At 33.1% G+C, this 19,919-nt stretch overlaps 2 protein-coding genes across 5 annotated transcripts; one reads left to right on the plus strand and one right to left on the minus strand.

Annotated features, from left to right (window-relative positions):
- The first annotated feature begins 11,000 nt into the window (after positions 1–11,000).
- Positions 11,001–11,736, plus strand: LOC116139987 (VQ motif-containing protein 25-like). Its single transcript, XM_031425625.1, has one exon. The coding sequence runs from the start codon at positions 11,136–11,138 to the stop codon at positions 11,676–11,678; it is 543 nt and encodes a 180-aa protein (XP_031281485.1). The 5' UTR covers positions 11,001–11,135; the 3' UTR covers positions 11,679–11,736.
- Positions 11,737–14,019: 2,283 nt separating this feature from the next.
- LOC116140022 (probable plastid-lipid-associated protein 13, chloroplastic) lies at positions 14,020–18,720 on the minus strand. Of its 4 annotated transcripts, none has more exons than XM_031425653.1 (7): positions 18,381–18,717; positions 17,578–17,699; positions 17,412–17,495; positions 17,197–17,293; positions 16,187–16,403; positions 15,349–15,401; positions 14,020–14,237 (listed from the first exon to the last, which is right to left on the minus strand). In XM_031425653.1, exons 1-7 carry the CDS (start codon positions 18,630–18,632, stop codon positions 14,139–14,141), a joined length of 924 nt encoding a protein of 307 aa, XP_031281513.1. In that variant the 5' UTR covers positions 18,633–18,717; the 3' UTR covers positions 14,020–14,138. The 4 variants fall into 4 exon arrangements, with proteins under 4 accessions (XP_031281513.1, XP_031281515.1, XP_031281514.1 ...); XM_031425655.1 differs by having other exon boundaries at positions 14,187–14,248; positions 18,381–18,718; XM_031425652.1 differs by lacking the exon at positions 14,020–14,237 and adding an exon at positions 14,987–15,133 and having other exon boundaries at positions 18,381–18,719.
- Positions 18,721–19,919: the final 1,199 nt, after the last annotated feature.

Genomic DNA, 19,919 nt, shown 5'->3' on the forward strand with positions numbered 1-19,919 from the left:
TTTTATTATATGGTAACATTATAAAAAAGATAGTATATTATTAGGTCTATTGTAACATTTTTAAAATGCTACTGTAATTCCTATATTATAACATTTTACTAAAAAGAGTTACCATGGATATAAAATGTATTACAAAAAGTTAAAATGTTACATATAAAAAATGTTATCATAATATTTTAACATCAAGTGTTACCATAGACAGTCTACAATAACAATTTAAGGAAAAATGCTACTGTCCGGTGTTATCGTAGGCCATTTTTGTTGTAGTGGAACTTTCTTTATTATAACAATTCTGCCAACAAAGGGAGTCAACTTCAGAATTAATGAAAAGTCAAACATTTGTCTCTCACCCATTCTTTCCACTCACGCCCAACAAAAATTTCACCCACAAGCAGAATTAATGACGACCACACCAGAGTGCAGACCAACGCCCAAAAATTTCACCCAACAAGCAAGCTTTCCATTATTTAATTAACCGACTCTTATTTCCCTTCTCAAAACAAATACAACTAACAAAACTTCCAGGCATTTTAAAATAACAAAACTCAACTCTGTCGAAACATGCAGAATCTAGAAAAAGGGAGTTGTCGTCGATTCCCAAATCACACTAAGCATTTTTTACGATGGAAATACCTTTACAAAGCTTAAGCGAGGGAGAAATGTGTCGTTGTCGTCGATTTCAAGCAAGGGAGGTGTCGTCGTCGTCGATTTCCAGCGAGGGAGAGAGGCGTTGTCATCGTAGAGCAAGGGAGGTGTCGTTGTCATCGATTTCCAGTGAGGGAGGTGTTGTCGTCGTCGATTTCCAGCGAGGGAGGGAGATGTCATCGTCGTTGTCGTCGAATAAGGGAGGTGTCTTCGTCGATTGAGATTGACACAGTGGTTGCGATTTCAAACTTGAGAGAGTGGAGCTGATTGAGATCGGGTTGCGATTTCTGAGAGGGCTCAGAGTGGCTGCAATTTAGAGAGTAGTTGTGTGTGATTGCCTTTGCTGTTTTGCATAGAAAAACTTAAAAAGTATAGAGTTAGGGTTTTTTTTTTTTCATTTGAAACAGTGAACCGATTTACCGGGCGGGTGGCACTGTTCATCCGGTTCAATGGCAGGTGAACATAGTTTTTTTATTATAACCAGGTTTTATATTGGCCCGGATCGGACATAAGACCAATTGGTCCGGGTTTTAAAATAGAGGTTTGTTGTTGGGGGTGTATAACACTTATTTAAAACCTGACCCATTGGACAACCCGCTTTGCTGCCCAGGTCCCGGGTTGACCGGTCCAACCGTGATATCATCATACAGAGCATAATGACGTCAGCAATGCAAAAAAATCCAGATTTTTTAATTTTTATAAATTCAGCTGCATTCAAATTTTTAATAACAATTTACTTACTATCCCAAAATAATTCAATAACAATCCGAAGTTCCCAACATGATGCTTTGCTCATTCGATTACAAATTAAATGACAAAATTTAAAAAGATAGTCACATATTAAAAGGAAAATCCATGAACAAGTTAAAAATACACTAAAAGATTGCTGGGAATACAGCAACCACCTTCAAAGGTTACTTTAAGATGTCAAACTAAGGATCAGAGGATTGCTGTGCTGTTGACCAATTCAGACCACAACATTTTTTAATTCCCCATTGTATTTGTCCAGTTCTATATGGCAGAGCCCAAAACTAGGAAAAAAAAATTAGTATACAAATAAAAAAACAAAAGGAAATTGGAATCGAAAAATAAAAAAATTACTTGTGCTTATCCAGTACAAACATGCTACATCTTTGTTAATTTTCTTTTTAATCAATAATAACAAGTATGATCGAAACATCTAGAAAGCAGTAGATCTACGACCAGCCTACATTCCCCTAGCAAGAGGAGCTACCATAAAGAGATGGTTAGATCTAATCTATTCTTTGATCTATCCTAGCTGGTTATAAAAAGAGAGTTCACTTCACAACAAGGAGCAAGTCTTAGGTATTCCATTCACGAACCAACCGTGTGAAATCCCTACGAAAAGAAGAGGAGCTACAAGAATCAATAACCACTGTCATAATTTTCATATAAATATCGCATCTCCATTCTCCAAGTCTCCACCTTCAAAGATTGCAATTACAAATTATGGGATATGAGGTATCTAGGTCCAAAACAAGCGAATACCTAGTTGAGAGAACAGAAGATCTAAGACAACTGTGGAGGGAACGAAACCGAATATAAAGAAGAAACCATTAAAAACATGCATATTGTAAACGGGAAGAAGAAGATGAAGCAGATGGGGTTGATTTCGATTCGATTAAGCTTATGGTTTTCGATATAGTGATGGGAGAAATTTTTTAATGTGGGGACGTCTGCTTGGATGGTTGTTTGGGTACCCTGCTTTCGTGGGCCGACCCGACTACCGCATAAACTTTTCTCAAAAAATTCAAAATTTTTTTTTTTTTAATTTATGGGTTGTGCAGTGCCAGTCCACATTAGGGGTGTTCGGTTCCGGGTACGCTACATATTTTGAAGGAATCAGAACCGGAACCGACGGTTCCTTGAAATTTAGAATCAGAATCGGAACCGACGATTCCGGTTCCTAGGTACCCAGAACCAGAACCTATAACAACGGTTCCGGTTCCGGTTCTAGATACCCTATAAAATTATATGACCACCCAAAAGTTTTAAAAATAGCAAAAAAACCGTTAAAAACTTACAAATACCCCCCCACTTGGCACTTGTTAACAAAAATAAAATTGCAAATTATAAATTCAAAATTACAAACTCCATTACTTTATAAAGGTAGATTCTCAAAACTCAAACCAACTTACTTTAAATGTTATAAAATATAAATATAAATGTATTCACATTACTTTTTTTTATAAAAGTTTTTATTAACCCCCCTAATCTTTAATTTTATTTTATATTAGCTTCGGTTCCTGGTTCCTGGTTCCTGGTTCCAGTTCTGGTTCCTAACTATAGGAACCGGAATCGGAACCGCACAGTAACGGTTCCAAAAATTTGAAACCGGAACCTACCCGTTGACGATTGGTTTTGGGTAGGAACCGGAACCAAACCCAGGGTACCCGCCGGTTCTGGTTCCAACTGGTTCTTTTGAACACTCCTAGTCCACATGCCAAATCCTAAACTCATGGCATGACCCACATAGCCCACGGACCATGGCATGGCATGAAATTTTTGTGCCGTGCCATGCCAAAAAAATTGTCTAGCTGGGTGGTTATGGTGTTTGTGCTTGGTTTGGGTTCAAGAAGGAACAGTTGGGTTTTTTTGCTGGGTGGGCTTTTTTAGTTAATGGGGTTTGGGCCTGGAGTTTCATCGTTAAGGTTTACAAGATGGTGGACTGGGTTTATAAGGGGGTGGATTGGGTTCTGTTTGGGCTGAATGCAGGAGGCGAGCTTGTGGGCTGCTGCTAAGGAAGAGCCTTGATTACATATTCGGGCTTCCACATGATAAAGGGCCCGGCTGCGAGTTGGGCAGGGAGAATTTTGGGCTGCTGCTGTCTTCAGACTTATGCGGACTGGGCTGGTGAGAGGATTTTTGGCCCTGGTTTTTCTTTCTAAGTTGTGCAGCTTATTCTTTGGTTTTTTATGGGCCGTGCGGTTGGTTCAGCAAAAATTGTCAACTTGGAAATTACAAACACAATGCCTTCATCAACTTGGAAATTAGTTACAATACTTCAATTTTTTAAACTATGCACACCAAGATTGTTTTTGGATATTGGGTTTGCTCAATTATTCACAAATGGCATAAATTGTCAACAACAAACTTTTTTCCATGTATAATAGGTAGAATCAATACAATGTTGCTATCTATTTCATTAATTTGAAAGGTTACAAGCCTTTTTTAGCATTAACCTTAATCGGACAATACTACATTTACAACTCAATCTCACAAACTTTCTCTCACAATCCTGCAATTGGTTAGCTTGCAAATGGGTCTCGTCTGCTCGCTATAAGTTTCGGTCTTGGTGTAGGCCGTTGTGATAGATTTCGGCTACCACCGACGGTGGTTGTCAGAATTTGGCAAGTATGGGTTGATGGGAGTGTTTTTGTTAATTTTTAAACTTTTTTTTCTAGAAGTATTTAATAAAATTAATAAACTTAAGGAGTTTAAAAGTAATTAAAAAATATAGTAATATTCTCAAATAATGTGCCAAACAATATTTGGAAAATAGAATTAGGAATATGAGTAGAAATATGAAACCAAACGTACCCTAAAATGCCGCATCAGAAATGAAAATTTGGAGCCTCTGGCAATCTGAATATNGGGAGTGGATTGGGGTTCTGTTTGGGCTGAATGCAGTAGGCGATCTTGTGGGCTGCTGCAAAGGAAGAGCCTGGATTACACATTCGGGCTTCCACATGATAAAGGGCCCGGCTGCGAGTTGGGCAGGGAGAATTTTGGGCTGCTGCTGTCTTCGGACTTATGTGGACTGGGCTGGTGAGAGGATTTTTGGCCCTGGTTTTTCTTTCTAAGTTGTACAGCTTATTGTTAGGCTGGACAAGGCCTGGTTTTTTATGGGCCTCGCGGTGGGTTCAGCAAAAATTGTCAACTTGGAAATTACAAACACAATGCCTTCGTCAACTCGGAAATTAATAACAATACTCCAATTTTTTAAACCATGCACATCAAGATTGTTTTTGGATATTGGGTTTGCTCAATTCTTCACAAATGCCATAAATTATCAACAACAAACTTTTTTCTATATATGATAGGCAGAATCAATACAATGTTGCTATCTAATGCATTATTTTGAAAGGTTACGAGCCTTTTTTAGCATTAACCTTAATCGGATAATATTACACTTATAACTCAATCTCACAAATTTTCTCTCACAATCCTGCAATTGGTTAGCATGCAAATGGATCTCGTTTGCTCGCTATAAGTTTCGGTCGTGGTATAGGCCGTCGTGACAGATTTCGGCTACCACCGATAGTGGTTGCTAGAATCTGACAAGTATGGGTCGGTGGAGGTATTTTTGTTAATTTTTAAACTTTTTTCTAGAGATATTTAATGAAATTAATAAACTTAAGGGGTCTAAAAGTAATTAAAAAATATATAGTAATATTTCTCAAATAATGCGCTAAACAATATTTAGAGAATAAGATTGGGAATATGAGTAAAAATATGAAACCAAACACATCCTAAAATGTCCACATCAGAAATGAAAATTTGGAGCCTCTCGCAATCTGAATATATATGAAAATATATATATACAAAACTCTCAAAAGTGCTTCTGTTTCTTATTGTACACATAATAAAGTACATTTATCATAATTTAATATCTTTATATTAATGTGTTTTAAAGGACGGCACTATTACCTTCTATGTTATTCTATTTTTTCCATTCACAAAAATAATGCATTATTGAGGACTTATTTTGATATAGAATTTAAATATAATTTTTTGTTCCTGAAAAGAAGGGATACAATGAACCTTACGGATACAATCCTAGAAGCTCGTATAAAATCATAAAATTATTCAAAATCATTTTCTCAATTTTTATAGTCTTTAATTTGAATTTTTTTAATATTACAATAAACACATTTATAAATATTTAAAATATTAAGGTACAACTCAAATATTCAAATCGTATTTTAGTTTTCAAAAATTATTTTCAGATCACAAGTGAAACGGGCATTTTTCTTTATTATTTCTTTTTTGCATAGAGTAATGCTACATTTACACAACTTTTTTACACCATTTTCATTACATCATGATGTGGCATATGTCATAACTACACAAATTCTATTATAATATTAAAAATTCAAAATAATTAAAAATTTGTATGGTTGTGACATATGCCACATCATGGTGTAATGAAAATAGTGTAAAAAAATGGTGTAAATATAGCATTATTCTTTTGCATAAGTCGTCAAATTTAAGGAGTTTTTATACCAAATTTTATAATTTAAATTAATTAAATTATTGGTTAGTTTGGTTCATTATTGGGTAGTTTTTAGAATAATCTTTTGAAAAAAGTTAACATAGGTGGGTATTATGATGTAGAATTTTAAAAATTAACGTAAATACCCTTATGTTTATTTATTTACTAAACACCCTTATAATAAAATATTAAAAGTTAACAAAAATACCTCAATCCACTCATAAATACGGACAGCCGGCCACCATCGTCGGAGGGTAGCTGGAGTTGCCTTATCGGCGCATGACCGGCTCAATCTTGCTGGTCGTGTGCCATATGACCTTTTCCGGTTAGATCTACCATGGATCTGGCCGATATGACCTTTTCCGGTCAGATCTACCATGGATCTGGCCGAAAAATGCCAGATCTGCGGCTAGATTTAGCCATTGACGGCTAGATCTGGCTGCATTTGATCATCAATAACTACCAAAGATATGACTGTCGTTGATGGTCAACGATGACCATATCTTGGTTGTCGTTGACGACTGTTAATATCAAAGATCTAGCTGTTGACAGTTAGTGCACTATCAGCCAGATTCAGTTGGTAGTGCGCCATTAAACCAGATTTCGACCTGCTTCTGGCAATGGTGGTTAAAATCTGGTAAATTTAAATTATTAGGGTATTTTTGTTAATTTAAAAAAAATTAAAAATTATTTAGTTAAATTAATAAATTTAAGGGGATTAAAGGAAATTAAATAATTTTGAAAACTATTTTGAAAATAGATGAAATAAAGGTAACGTTTTTTTAGGAAAACTTTAAGAAAACTAGATATGTGAACCAAAGGAGCCTTTATTATTATATTTTATCAAACCTTGAAAAGTATTTGACTACTTTTCAAAATTTGTGCACTTTCTTGATTTCAAATCAAACTACAAAAGGTACCAACCACTAAAAATGGAGGCGTTCAAATGTTGCGCGCGTTAGCAAAACACGATAGGTTCCAGCTAAGATATGCTACTACTGAGTCGTGCACCCCAACTGCCCCAAACTTGGAACCACGTCAACGAACTGACCCCACCAAAATTAGTTGGTTCCCGCTAAGGAGACTCGACTCTAACTCAACTCTGCGCCGGGGTGTGCAGTGCGCGCACGCACGGTTTGCCACGTGGCAAGTGTAGACGTCGTGGTATTTTATTAAATTTTTTTTTTTTTTTTTTTTTGAAGCGGAATTATGGGCCGGCCCAAGACGGCACGAGGTTCGTGTCGTTGTGATTCGGTTTTTCTAATGACGTAAAATTACGACCAAATCCCTGAATCAGTGATCCAATATCACGCTCAGTTCACGTGCACATCTGACGGTTATGATTCTCTCCAGCTTTTTTGATCTCATATTTTCAGTACTGTACTGTACATGTTTTGTTTTCTTGTCTGCAACCTTGCCGGCTAGCTCTAACTTTTAACTGACATTTGTTCTTTATAATATCAGTTCGATAATTTTATTAATATGTTTTAAGAAGTCATTATAACTATTTACATACCATTTAATATATATGATATTTTGAACGAAATTTATAAGAGTTTAATATCATAATTATTTTCATATTAATACGATATAATTAGAGTTACAATAATATCATACAAAATGATAATATTTACGAGGATTTTTTTGACACTATTTGATTTTATAGATATATTATTCATACAAAACATTTTTTATTTAAATTCAAATTTTAAAAAATACGAACGTTTACATCTGAGAATAAATATATAAAGGGAAATTGATATAAAATCCCGATTTTGTCTTATTTTCTTGAATTATATTTGAACATAACCCATAAGAACAAGAACTTAAATAGAAATGATGAGGTTTAATTAACTCTAATTACATAATTAATGTGGGTGGCAATAGAAGTTTCTTAATAACTACAAGATGAAAGCAAAGAGACAAATCATGAATTAATTAAACCTTAATTAATTGTATAATTAAATGAAGCCAGTGAGATACCATAATATATATACAAAATATAATCCGTACTATCAATATCTTTTTTTTTTTTTATCTTTATTAATTAATTAATTTAATTTTGAAGAAATTGTACTACAGCTTGCTTGAGTTGACAAAGTAAACTCACAAAAATACAAAAATAAAACAAAAAAGTTGAGTACTCTTTTGTTTGATATTCAGAAACCATATTTGTCTTTTACTTTAAAGTATAATTCATAGTAGTTGCAACGGTTAGAATTATGATTTAGAGTTTGAGGTTTAGGGTTTAAATCTATTCATAAACATTGGTATAATCCAAGACCATTATTTATTCACCTTTTGAAGTTTGTAGAGTTCAACGAGAGTATTAATTTCATAATCGAGTTGGCAAAGTGAGTTCCAAAGATTTTTATTAATTGATGCAAAATTTCAGTTAAAGGTTTTTTTCTATCGGAGATTGCAGGATTTTGTCTTTTAACATTAAGATCTTAGATGTTAGTATTAATCGTCGTCAATAAATGAAAATCCTGATTTAAAGTTTTGCTTTTTTTAGGAATTAAAGGGATATTAGTATAAATTAAACATAAATATAGAGACAGCTAACAAATTAAAAATAGAAATTGATTGTCCTTTTAGGTAATTTCATCTTTTCAATGGGAAACGGGTTTATGCATGCCATGACATTTGATTTTCTGTTACCAACTACGCGGATTACTACCTACTATTTCTATACAAGGAGTAGTGGAATCACGTATAGCCTGACATGGGTATTCTTTTTAATGACCAAAATACCCTTTTTGTTTTCTCAAAACACTTACAATTAAATTACTTTTTAATTAAGAGACTAGTGACAACTAATCACTTATCTTTAAGCCTTTAATGAATTTGTTTAATAATTTTAATCTCAATGTTTTACAAGTAATATGTGAAATAATCAAAACAATTCACTTTCAACGAAAAATGTATTTACTCTTGTAAATCATCAAATTTCGTTTTGTTAGCTTAAAACGCTTTGGTATAATCAGAATCACTTGAATTAAGAAGGCAAGTTATAACTAATTACTCATCTTAAGCTTCAAACGAATTTGTTTAATGATTTTACTGTTGATATTTTACTCGTATTAGGTAGAATCAATAAGCGAGTGTATACGGACAATAAACCTCACTTTCTTGTGTAGAATGATCAAAATCATTATTTTTTAACAAGAAATTTAATGTTGTATAAATATATGTATGTTTGCAAATGAAAATTGAAAACTTATATTTTAGGTGTACTCAAGATTATTAGGTTTCTAATATCGGACTGTTATTTCATCTAAACTAAAATTTAACAGATGCTTTATAAAAGAGATCAAAACCTTCTCTAACGTTTGATATCGTGTTCTTAAAATATATGTTGTCCATAAAACCAATTATTAATATATGAATTTGGAGGGCATGGTTAGTTTCAAATATTAACAAAAAGGGTATTATGGTCATTTCAAGATGTACATACAGTATGACTAAAACACAAGCAGACATTATGTTATATAAAGTTTTGCTTTTTTAGAAATTAAAGGGATATATATATATAAATTGTTGTTCATATAAGATTAGTATAAATTAAACAAAAATATAAAGACAGCTAACAAATTGAAAATAGAAATTGATTGTCCTTTTAGGTAATTTCATCTTATAAATGGGAAACGGGTTTATGCATGCCATGACGTTTGATTTCCCGTTACGAAATTCCAATTCCAACTGCCCGGATTCCTACCTGCTAGTTTTTAGACAAGCAGTAGCGGAATGAATCACATATAGCCTTAAAATGGGTATTCTTTTTAATGACCAAAATGCCCTTTTTGTTTTCTCAAAACACTTTCAATTAAATCTCGTATAATCACTTGTAATTAAGAGGTTAGTGATAACTAATCACTTATCTTTAAGCCTCTAATGAATTTGTTTAGTAATTTTAATCTCAATGTTTTACAAGTAATATGTGAAAGGAAAGAGTGTATACGGACTACTGGCTCCCGTTTTAATCTGCAAAATAATCAAAACCATTCACTTTTAACAAAAAATTTTACATTGTATAAATATATTTACACCTGTAAATCATCAAATTACGCTCTGTTAGCTTGAAACACTTTCATATAATCACAATCATTTAAAATAAGAAGACAAGCTATAACTAATTACTCATCCTACGCTTGTAATGAATTTGCTTAACGATTTTACTATTGATGTTTTACTTGTATTAAGTAGAATAAACGAGTGTATACGGAGTATAGACTATAAACCTCAATGTAATATGTAGAATGATCAAAACCATTTTATTTTAACCGAAAATTTTGTGTTGTATAAATAAATGTGCGCGTGTAGACGAAAACTTATATTTTTGGTATACTCAATATTATTAAGTTTCTAATATCAGACTATTATTTCATCTAAATTAAAATCTAACCAATGCCTGATAAAAGATATCAAAGCCTTCTCTAACATTGGATATCGTGTTTTCAAAATATATATTCTCCATAAATTCAATTATTAATATATGAATTTGGAGGGCATGGTTAGTTGCAAATATTAACAAAAAGGGTATTATGGTCATTTCAAGAAGGAAGATGAGAAAAGATAATGTGAATTCAAGATGTACATACAGTATGACTAAAACACAAACAAACATTATGTTATATAATCTAATAATCCAATTTGGGAATCGAGGAACCACCCTTTCTATTACTTTATTTACTCTTGCCTTTTGTCATACAAGGATTCATTTATTTAATATTTCTATAATATCTTTCTAATTATTTGCTCTTGTCCAAATTTCCTCTCAAAACCTCTCCTTTTTCTCCCCTAAGGTTTTACAAAACTGACAATTTATCCAATTCAGGTATCTGAAAAGACAATTTATTCTCTATTGTAGATGTTCCAATTAGGGTTTAGTGTTTAATTCATCGATGATGATGATGGAAACCCTAAAAGAACTACGACGATAGAGGGTGAATTATTTTTTTAGAGACCTTAAGGGGGCAAAATGTTATTTAATAAAACCGTAAGGGAGTAAGTGTAATATGATCTTAAACTGATTAAACTACTATTTTTCCCTTTCAGTCTTGGCTATATTTAAGTCTCCTCTCTACCGTCTTTCTCTTCCTGAAAACAAAAACAAAGACAACAACACACCACAACTCCCTTCTCCTCCTCCTCCTTCTTCTTCTCTCTCAGAAAAGAAAACACTTCCAGAAAACACTTTCCGAAAATACTTTCCAAAAACACTTTCCAAAAACACTTTCACCCTTCATTTCCCATGGCAGAAACCAGCATCTTCAGGAACCAAAACCAGCCTTTCAACATCTCACACTCAGCACCGCCTCCTCTCTCCATGCACAGAGATTCCCAGGCGATATCGAAACCAAAGCCGAAAATCCGAATAATTCACATATTCGCCCCGGAAATCATCAAAACGGACGTAGAAAATTTCCGGGAGCTCGTGCAGAGACTCACCGGAAAGCCGGCTCACGATCTTCAACAAAAGAAAAAGTCTTGCAACAAGATGAAGAAACAAAGAGCTCCAAGAAAAGATCAAGAAAATCCAAGAACGAATAATAACAATTCGAGGAGCGTTCATGAAAATCAGTTGCAGGAGGGGAAGAAAATGGCGAGAAGTGGTTGTTCTTCAGGGTTTCATGGAGTTAAAGAAGAAGAAGAAGAAGAAGTAGAAGAAGGAGTTATGTGGAGCAACAATGGCGGATATTTGAATGGATTCTCAGATTTTGAAGGGTTTATGCATGAACTTGGAGAATTTCCATTGATGCCTCTGCATGCCTTTGAAGAAACTCAATTTGCATAATTTTTTTCTTTTTTTAAAATTTTTGGTTTAATTTTCAGATGAATGTGTTTAACTAATTAATTAATTTTATCTGTTTGATCTTAATTTCTGTCTGATTAGTGAATTTAATTAATTTAAATTAAATTAATTGTGTTCTTTGTGTTGAGAATGTGGCAGTGAATCCTTAATTGTCATAATTTCTGAGAAAAAAATATATAGTTTGGCAAACCAAACAAGAACGTGCAAATTAAAAAATAATGAAAATAATTAATTAATAGATTAAATAATAAATTAGTGCATTGCTTTTCTTGCAAGACTTAATTTAATAACCAGATAATAAATTTTAATTAAAGCTATAGTCGTCTCCCACTAATCATGTTTAATAGGGTAAACTTATATCGATTGGCTTCTCAAAATATTTGTTTCATTTAATAAATAAAAAATGGCAAGTTGAGATAATAAATAAGGAATACTTAAATTTTATTTGGGCTCTTAATTAAGATAAAGAACATAAAATTAGTTTAATTTAGTAATTTTTTATCAGTAACCTTAGTTAAATTCAATTTAAATAAGTTATCATATGAGTCGTACAATCATATTTTATAATATGGAACAGATAATTTATAAATATATTATAAATCAAAAGGTTATATATATATATATATGATATTTCATTCATATATACAATATTAGACTTATACTGTTACGAGTCATGTGAAAATAACTATTATCGGTCATCTCTCGATAATATAATTAATAATGAATAATTGTCTAGATAAAATATGTTATTTAAGTACTGGAAATAGAGAAGATATGGTTGGAATGACATGTTTGATGGTGATAGGTAAATTAAAAATAGCAATAATTGATAAATAAATTAAATAATAAAAATATAAAATTATTTACAGTTGCAAAATTGAGCTTCTCAATTACGAAATACCAAGATTAGGGATAAGGGTTAACAAAAATAATTGACTTTTAAGCATAAGCAGAGTCAACATTTTTGGTAAACTTAAATTGCAAATTGTAATATTAATATTAATTAATTAACTGGACGGTAAGAAGAACCGACTAAATCCCCTATTACAAAAATTAAAATTTCATCAGGATGACAGATGATTTTTAAAAAACCCTACATCAGATTGAGATCATATATTTATTTTCTGTAATAATAATAATAATAATAAAACAAAATATTTATTTGTTCTAGATAAAGATTGGAATTTACAATGCTCATTCGTATTTTGAGTTATTCAACAAATTTTGACTATTAATTACATTTTTTTTTCTTGGATGAATATTATCATATCAAAAGACTCGTTCGTATTCGTATTTCGTATCATACTCTTTTATTTTTAGGCTTATCTCTTGTCTTAAGACTAACTTGTACTTCGTCTCATATTCATCTTATATCGTATTGGTCATTAGACCAATTTGTATTTTATGTCGTGTTCATTTTAATCGTGTCAATTCGACCTAATTGTTTTTAATAATCTGAAAATCCTATGAGTTGAAAACAAAAACCCATCAAACCCTACAATCTTTGGACGACAGAGTAATCATGTGAAGGCTAACATCTCCTCTTGTGGCTAGATCACTTGGGTTAGTTATATCCCAAAGAGACAATTATCAGGTTTAGTAAAAAAAAAAAAAAAAAAAAAAAGGCGCCATATGAAAGCTAACCACAAGCTCGGTCACTTGACTAACGTTACTTCCAATATTGTAGGCTTACTGGTGAGTGGGTCACTACGACAAAGATTTGTAAAAGGTTCTAGACCAAAACAAATAGGCCAAGTTAAAAAAAAAAAAAAAAAGAAGGGGCGAAATTGAAGCCAAGGGGGCTGTCAAGAATCGTGTGGAGCGAAAATCCTAGACTATAGAATAAATAAATATATAAATGAAAGAAACAAGAAATCAAGTTGAAATGGGGATATTTATTGAAAGGTCCAAATACAGTGCATAAAGAAAATCTAAATCTCCAAGCCAGTCTGTAACTTTCATGGTGATGTGAGAACTTTTAAAAGCAGAGGACAATTTAGTCAAGCAGCATGTTGCAATTAGATCAAGAATGTTCACACTGACCATCAAATACCAATTAAAATAAATCAATAATATCAGATTCTAGATTATTGACAAGTAAAACTTGCAAGTCACAATCACAAATTGCAAAGATCAAAAGGCATTGGATTGTCAAAACATTACCTATGCTACCTGCACGCTTGCTTGCCCGGAGATTGACCGAAACCAAACCCCGTCAGCTGTTACTGTCATAGATCACTTACCGATGAACAGTTCTTCTAAACACTAATAATTTCAATTGCCAACAGCGAAAATGAACAGCAATATATAAAGAGAGATGAGCTGAAATGAAATGAACTAGATTATGCATTGAGAATTTAAGTTTCAATATTCAATATATTACTGTATTTGTATACGAGTTCTGACAAAAGTAATTGAGTTTACAAACAGATGAGAGAATCCCTAGCTCTCGTATTCAGTGGTGATTGGGTCTGTCAGTGGAGATGCGGGACCATCCAGCCTTGTAAGAACTTCTGGTATTCCGGCAGTATCTCTTATTATCTGCATCAAAAATGAAAAGCTTTAGGCTATTGAACAGACTACAGTCTCAGTGCCAGCTGATAATTCTTCATACTAGACACTTAATTTGATATCAGTAATCATAAGGGTTATACATAAAACACATCTACCACCCTTAGAAAGAAGTTTAATAATCACGTTCCAAAATCAGACGTAATGAAGACTTGCCTCTTCAATAATATCATTTACGGGTATCTAAGGCTTTGATGTACTGCAGTTAAAGAAAAGAAAGGCACCCAAATTTATGAAAGGATACTATTCAAGGGTAAAAAGAAACTTTCGTCAGTCACAAATTTGTTACCTTGACAATTGCAATTTTCTATTAAATTACCAAGATTTCCTTTTTGTAATAATGACTAGTTTATTCAAATTTAAAAAAAAAATAAAAAATTAATGATAAAGTGGTCAAGCAGAAAAGTGATGCCATCCGTTATAACGGTAAAACAAAAAAATAACAGTCCCAGCATTAGGACCTCATTCTACTTCGAGTTTTCAGACAATTGGCTGGTATAGCTCTTCGGTAGAGAATAAAAAATTAAGTCTGGTGAACAAATTATTTGGAGACGAGGTAACTATAACAAGGATGAAAAATTTAGCATGATGGTGGTAGGTATACTGTATATTCGCAATACTCCCATCAAAATGTATAAGAGATTGAAAGAGCTTTTCTACACCACTATGTGAGAAAAAGCACCACCGGGATCAATGTGAAGGTATATTACAGTTAACTTGAAAAGCATGGGAGACTAATGGAGATAGCAAGGGTAAACCTGATTAACAATAGATGGCAATGGATGGGTTGAAAACTCAAAATGAGATGCAAATAGGACGAAAATTTTATATGGTGATTTCAAATCTAGGTGATGTCCCAAATGAACCTGAAATCAAACAGGCCTCTGGTCATATATCAGTTTTTGGCTTTCAGTTGCACAAGATAGAGTTCAAATCTTGAAAATAATGTATGTTATAAGTCTATGTCACTATTTACGTCAAAAGTGACATCCTCCAGATAATATTTTGAAGGCTATGAAGCGTATAAAAGTTATTCTATCGTGACATCCATGAAAATAAGAGAATAAACTGCCAAACTTACAAGTATCTCTTCATCAAGATAAGAAATCATGAACAGCCTCTGGAAAGATCCACCTGAAGGAGTAAAAGAATAGACTTAGACTAGATTCATCAGTCAAACTGAATTTAAATGTATAAGTAAATAAGTGCAACTACAGCATAATAGGATGTCATTCCAAAACTTCATTGTCTGTTCTATACTGAACTTTGACAAGCAAATATGAGGTGATTGCAAAGGGTGGTAGCCAGTGTCACAAATGACAATGAACTATTTCAACAGCATTGATCTAAGAAATTGCTCCTATAGCATCAGCATGGGAATGATTCCATTCATGATGATGAATTCCTAATTTAGATTTGTAAAAGAAACAAGAGTACAGTCTACAATGATCTGGCATACATGCATCTCACCTATCTATGGTTATTTTTTTATCAAGTTGGAAGGAATATAGTTGCCTTACTAGACATCTTAATATCAACACAATTACACCACTTAAGAGAAAATTTGAAGTAATATCCATATTCTATCCAGCTACCCAAAGACAGCCTAAGTACGATATCTAAATGACTGAATACAAGTGTTATAAGCTAGTAAGCAGAAATATAATCTAGCATCCATGAAAGTTATAAGGGGATCAGAATACTAAGATAAGATAAGATCAACATGTGTTCTCTTTCTCAAACATGAGTTGATTATTATTCAATGTGGTCAGTCCTGCTGATGGTATTAGTATACTTACCAAATTACTACAAACTATCAAGCACTACACAGCACGTATTTATCCAAAGGATCAATAACCCAGCAGATTTTTACAATATCAATATAGAAGGATGAAAATTAAAGACAATGAAATGCTTACTAAGAGGAATTCTTAGCCCGCTGTCCACCACATCTCTAATACTTCCAGGAAGCTGCTGAACTGTGCTAACTGCCTGATTAAATACACCTTTTAGCTGCTCTGGTAATGCTTCTTCAATTACTCTTGGTGATTCAAAAATCCCTTCAACATATTCTTCTTTCATTCTAAGTGGTCCCTCAACAGACAGCTTGCTGGAAAAAATAATTTTACTCTCTATCTGCATTCCACCAGAAGGCATCTCTCATCACACAAAAGTATGGTATAAGAACAATGTATTAAGTTGAGCCGAGCAAGTAAGCAGAATTTAAAACATAAAGCAAGCATCTTTAACAATTTATTTTATTACACATATGATTAAAGCTTCAAATGTATAAGTAAAGCCAGGCATAAATTATGGTATCAAACTTGACACAAAAATTTGAAGTGGGAGCATTCACTTCCTAATCAATTTGACTTACAGACATGAATTGTGTAGCAACTTGACTTCAAAATCTTAAGCCAAAATGTCATGGCCCAACTACTAGTGTGAAAATTCTTTACTACTCCTATTTTCTTTTGAGCCCAAACTCTTAAGCCAATCATCAAAAATAAAGTCCTTGTATATAAATGATATCCAACAACCTCATACAATTTGTTGGTGATTCAAGGAGTTGGAATCCTTGGCATCAAGACCCTATACACAGCCAGACACCATCTTGAGGCCACAAGCTTAAACCAATGCACCAGCCATATACCAAGTCCTTGTATATAAGTATTTCACTTATCTGTTGTGTTCTAATGTACAACTCACTTCATATTCTCACACATGCTCATTCAACATATCCAACGGATAGATTTCTTACAAGCAAAGCACATTTGAGTAATCATCCACATGAACAGCTGCTCTATGCGGAATTCAGTTTCTATTCTCACATATGCATATCTAACAAATGATAGCGTTGTTTCTCACATGCAAAGTACATTTGTGCAGTCATCTACATCAAGTACATGTAAAATGAGCTATAAAATACCGAGTTCAGCAGTTTCAAGTTAGCTGTAACTTTGCCATATCCGTCCTTAATCATAATATCCATTTTTGACAAATTTGCCAATGTTGGAGGAAATCTCCTGCAACAACACAATTATCACGACAGGGTTAGCTGACTGAATCAATTCAATCAAATTCTAAATATAAAGCACATTCACAATAGAAAAAGTTATAGTACATCAGACAAAAATTACTCACCCAAATATAGATCTAGCAGCAACTACTACCGGGCTACCAGACCCAAACCACTCGATATTCCATCGACCTTCAAGAAAGGGAGACCTGGAAAGCTATAAGAACAAATAAAAGTCTCATCCCAGAAATAGGAACATACAAAATAACTTAGTTTTGTTTAGGCACCTACGTTGTTGGCCTTGGCGACGGATTCAGCCGCTCAAGACTAGTTATCCTCTCATTCACATCAATCTGTTGCATATTTGTCGTTTTCCCAGTCACTAAGGCCTCAAAACCCCCGGAATCCCTAAACTAAATTCAACGAGTAATTAGTTTCACCTTTCAGATTTCCAACACAACATAGATAATCATTTCGCCCTCTCCTACACATTATAAAAGGGGTCAAAGTATGATACTGCGCTCGGTAACATTACCGGGCTGATTTTTAGGTTCCATGTAGCTATATTTCGATTTCATGTAACAATGTTTTTAATAAACAAAGAATATAAAAGTTAATATATTGAAAACTAAAAAAATGTTAACATTAGCTGAAATCTTCTTACACAGTAGCCAAAACAGAGCTTGTTGTAACCAAGAAAATAATCCAGTAATACCGGCCAGTACAAAAGCAGTTCCCATATATCACAAATTCTGAAATTTACTATCTTAGCGGAGCAAATATCCCGGTAACGTTACTTGTAACCATAAGAAATAATCTACTATCTACACACCCATAATTTACTCAGAACGGCACATTATTATACTTTTAGAAATGAATTTCTACATCAACTTTCAATCAAAAATCTTTTTTTTTTTTTTTTCATTAATTTTCTATTCAAAAAGCATTAATCAATTTAAATTAAAAAAAAAATCAAATCTTTAAAAATTTAACAGTGAGTGTATTTAGAGTTCACCTAGAATACAATTCAAGAACTGAAACTAAAAAACGGCCGCGTTTTAATAAGAAAAGAGAGGAGGAAATAGAAAACTGACAGCAAGGAGAAGCGATTCTTTAGCTGAGAGTCGTTCCATTTCCTTGGCGTAGGTGGCGGGAGCGCCCTGCACGGCCTGCTGGACCATTGCAGTGCACCGGAATTCGCGGCGCAATTTCCGGTCATTGTACGGAGACCGAATTGGTGTGACGAAGAGAGAAGTCGAAGTGATTGAAGAATAAGAAGAAGAAGATGAAAAATTGAAGTGAATTGTAGGGATTGCAGGGAGTAAGCACTGTAGAGAAAACGCCATTGAAATGCAGAAGGAAGAAGACAGAAAGAGAGAGGGAGAGAAATAGTCTGTTTTTGTGTGTGAGCTGAAACTGTTTTTGTTTTTTTATTTTATTTTAATAGAATTCTTGTTGCTTGCATTTGTCGTAATTTTCTCTTTATTATTATTATTTTTTTTGGTTAAAACACAATTTAATTACCAGATTATTAAAAGTTTTAAATTGATTTAATTTGTCATTTGAAATTAATTTAAAAATATATAATTAAATTTTATAATAATTTTTAAGAGTGATCTGAATTTTTAAAAAAATCAAGTAAATATATTTAATATTTAAAATTTTAATCAAACATGTTTATTTTTCAAATTTTAAATGCCTTTTATTTTATTATCTGAAAATTGAAAAAAAAATATAAGGTACTATTTGAAAGAGTTTTTTTTATTTAAAGAATAATTTTTAAAGATAAAAAGAAATCATGAATTTGGAAGTAAAAATCGAAAAAAGAAGGAGCGTATTCTAAATGTCTTCTAAACTATCTATTTCAATATTATAATGAATGTGCATATTCATCTATTACACGTAATTTTTTATTTTTTTTTATTTTTTTTTTTGTGATCGGAGGTGTTTGGATTAGTTTCTGCGTACCTCAACTAATCTTTCGGGGGCCTTAGTGATTCCTTATGGCTCTAAAGTTGGCAGCCAGGTAAATCCCCTCAATGACTAGCACGCACCTCAACTAATCCTTCGGGGCCATGAAGTTCCTAAATGACCAGCACGCACCTCTATTTCAATATTATAATGAATGTGTATATTCATCTATTACACGTAATTTTATTTATTTTATTTTATTTTATTTTATTTTTTTTTTTTTGTGATCGGAGGTGATCAGACTAGTTTCTGCGCACCCTAATTAATCTCTTGGGACGCTTCGTTAATGGTCTGTATATTCATCTATTGCACATAATTTTTTCTTTTTTTTGGTGATTGAGGGTGCTTAGGCCAATTTGCGCGTATCTCAACTAATCCCTTGGGACCCTGAAGTTGACAGCCACGGAACGGGTAAATCCCCTTAGTGCTCTCTCGTGGCTCTGAAGTTGACAGTCAGGTAAATCCCCTCAATGACCAGCACGCACCTTAACTAATCCCTCGGAGCCATGAAGTTAACAGCCAGGAAACGGGTAAATCCCCTCAGTGATCTCTCATGGCCTTGAAGTTGACAACTAGGTAAATCCCCTCAATGACCACCCCTATTAACAATCTAGGTGGATCGAACTTAGAACCTCTTGAATAATATATCCAAGAGTTCTAAT

Source organism: Pistacia vera, unplaced genomic scaffold (genome assembly GCF_008641045.1).
Source record: "Pistacia vera cultivar Batoury unplaced genomic scaffold, PisVer_v2 Contig360, whole genome shotgun sequence".
NCBI classification, from domain to species: domain Eukaryota; kingdom Viridiplantae; phylum Streptophyta; class Magnoliopsida; order Sapindales; family Anacardiaceae; genus Pistacia; species Pistacia vera.

Bases quoted from the DNA above. Each gene is read 5' to 3' on its own strand.
- LOC116139987 (XM_031425625.1), top strand. From the start codon at position 11,136: ATGGCAGAAACCAGCATCTTCAGGAACCAAAACCAGCCTTTCAACATC.
- LOC116140022 (XM_031425652.1), bottom strand. From the start codon at position 18,632: ATGGCGTTTTCTCTACAGTGCTTACTCCCTGCAATCCCTACAATTCAC. The intron at 17,700-18,380 runs GTCAGTTTTCTA...CGTTGAATTTAG, and splicing joins AAGAATCGCTTCTCCTTGCT to TTTAGGGATTCCGGGGGTTT. The intron at 16,404-17,196 runs GTATTTTATAGC...GGTGGAATGCAG, and splicing joins ACTTGAAACTGCTGAACTCG to ATAGAGAGTAAAATTATTTT.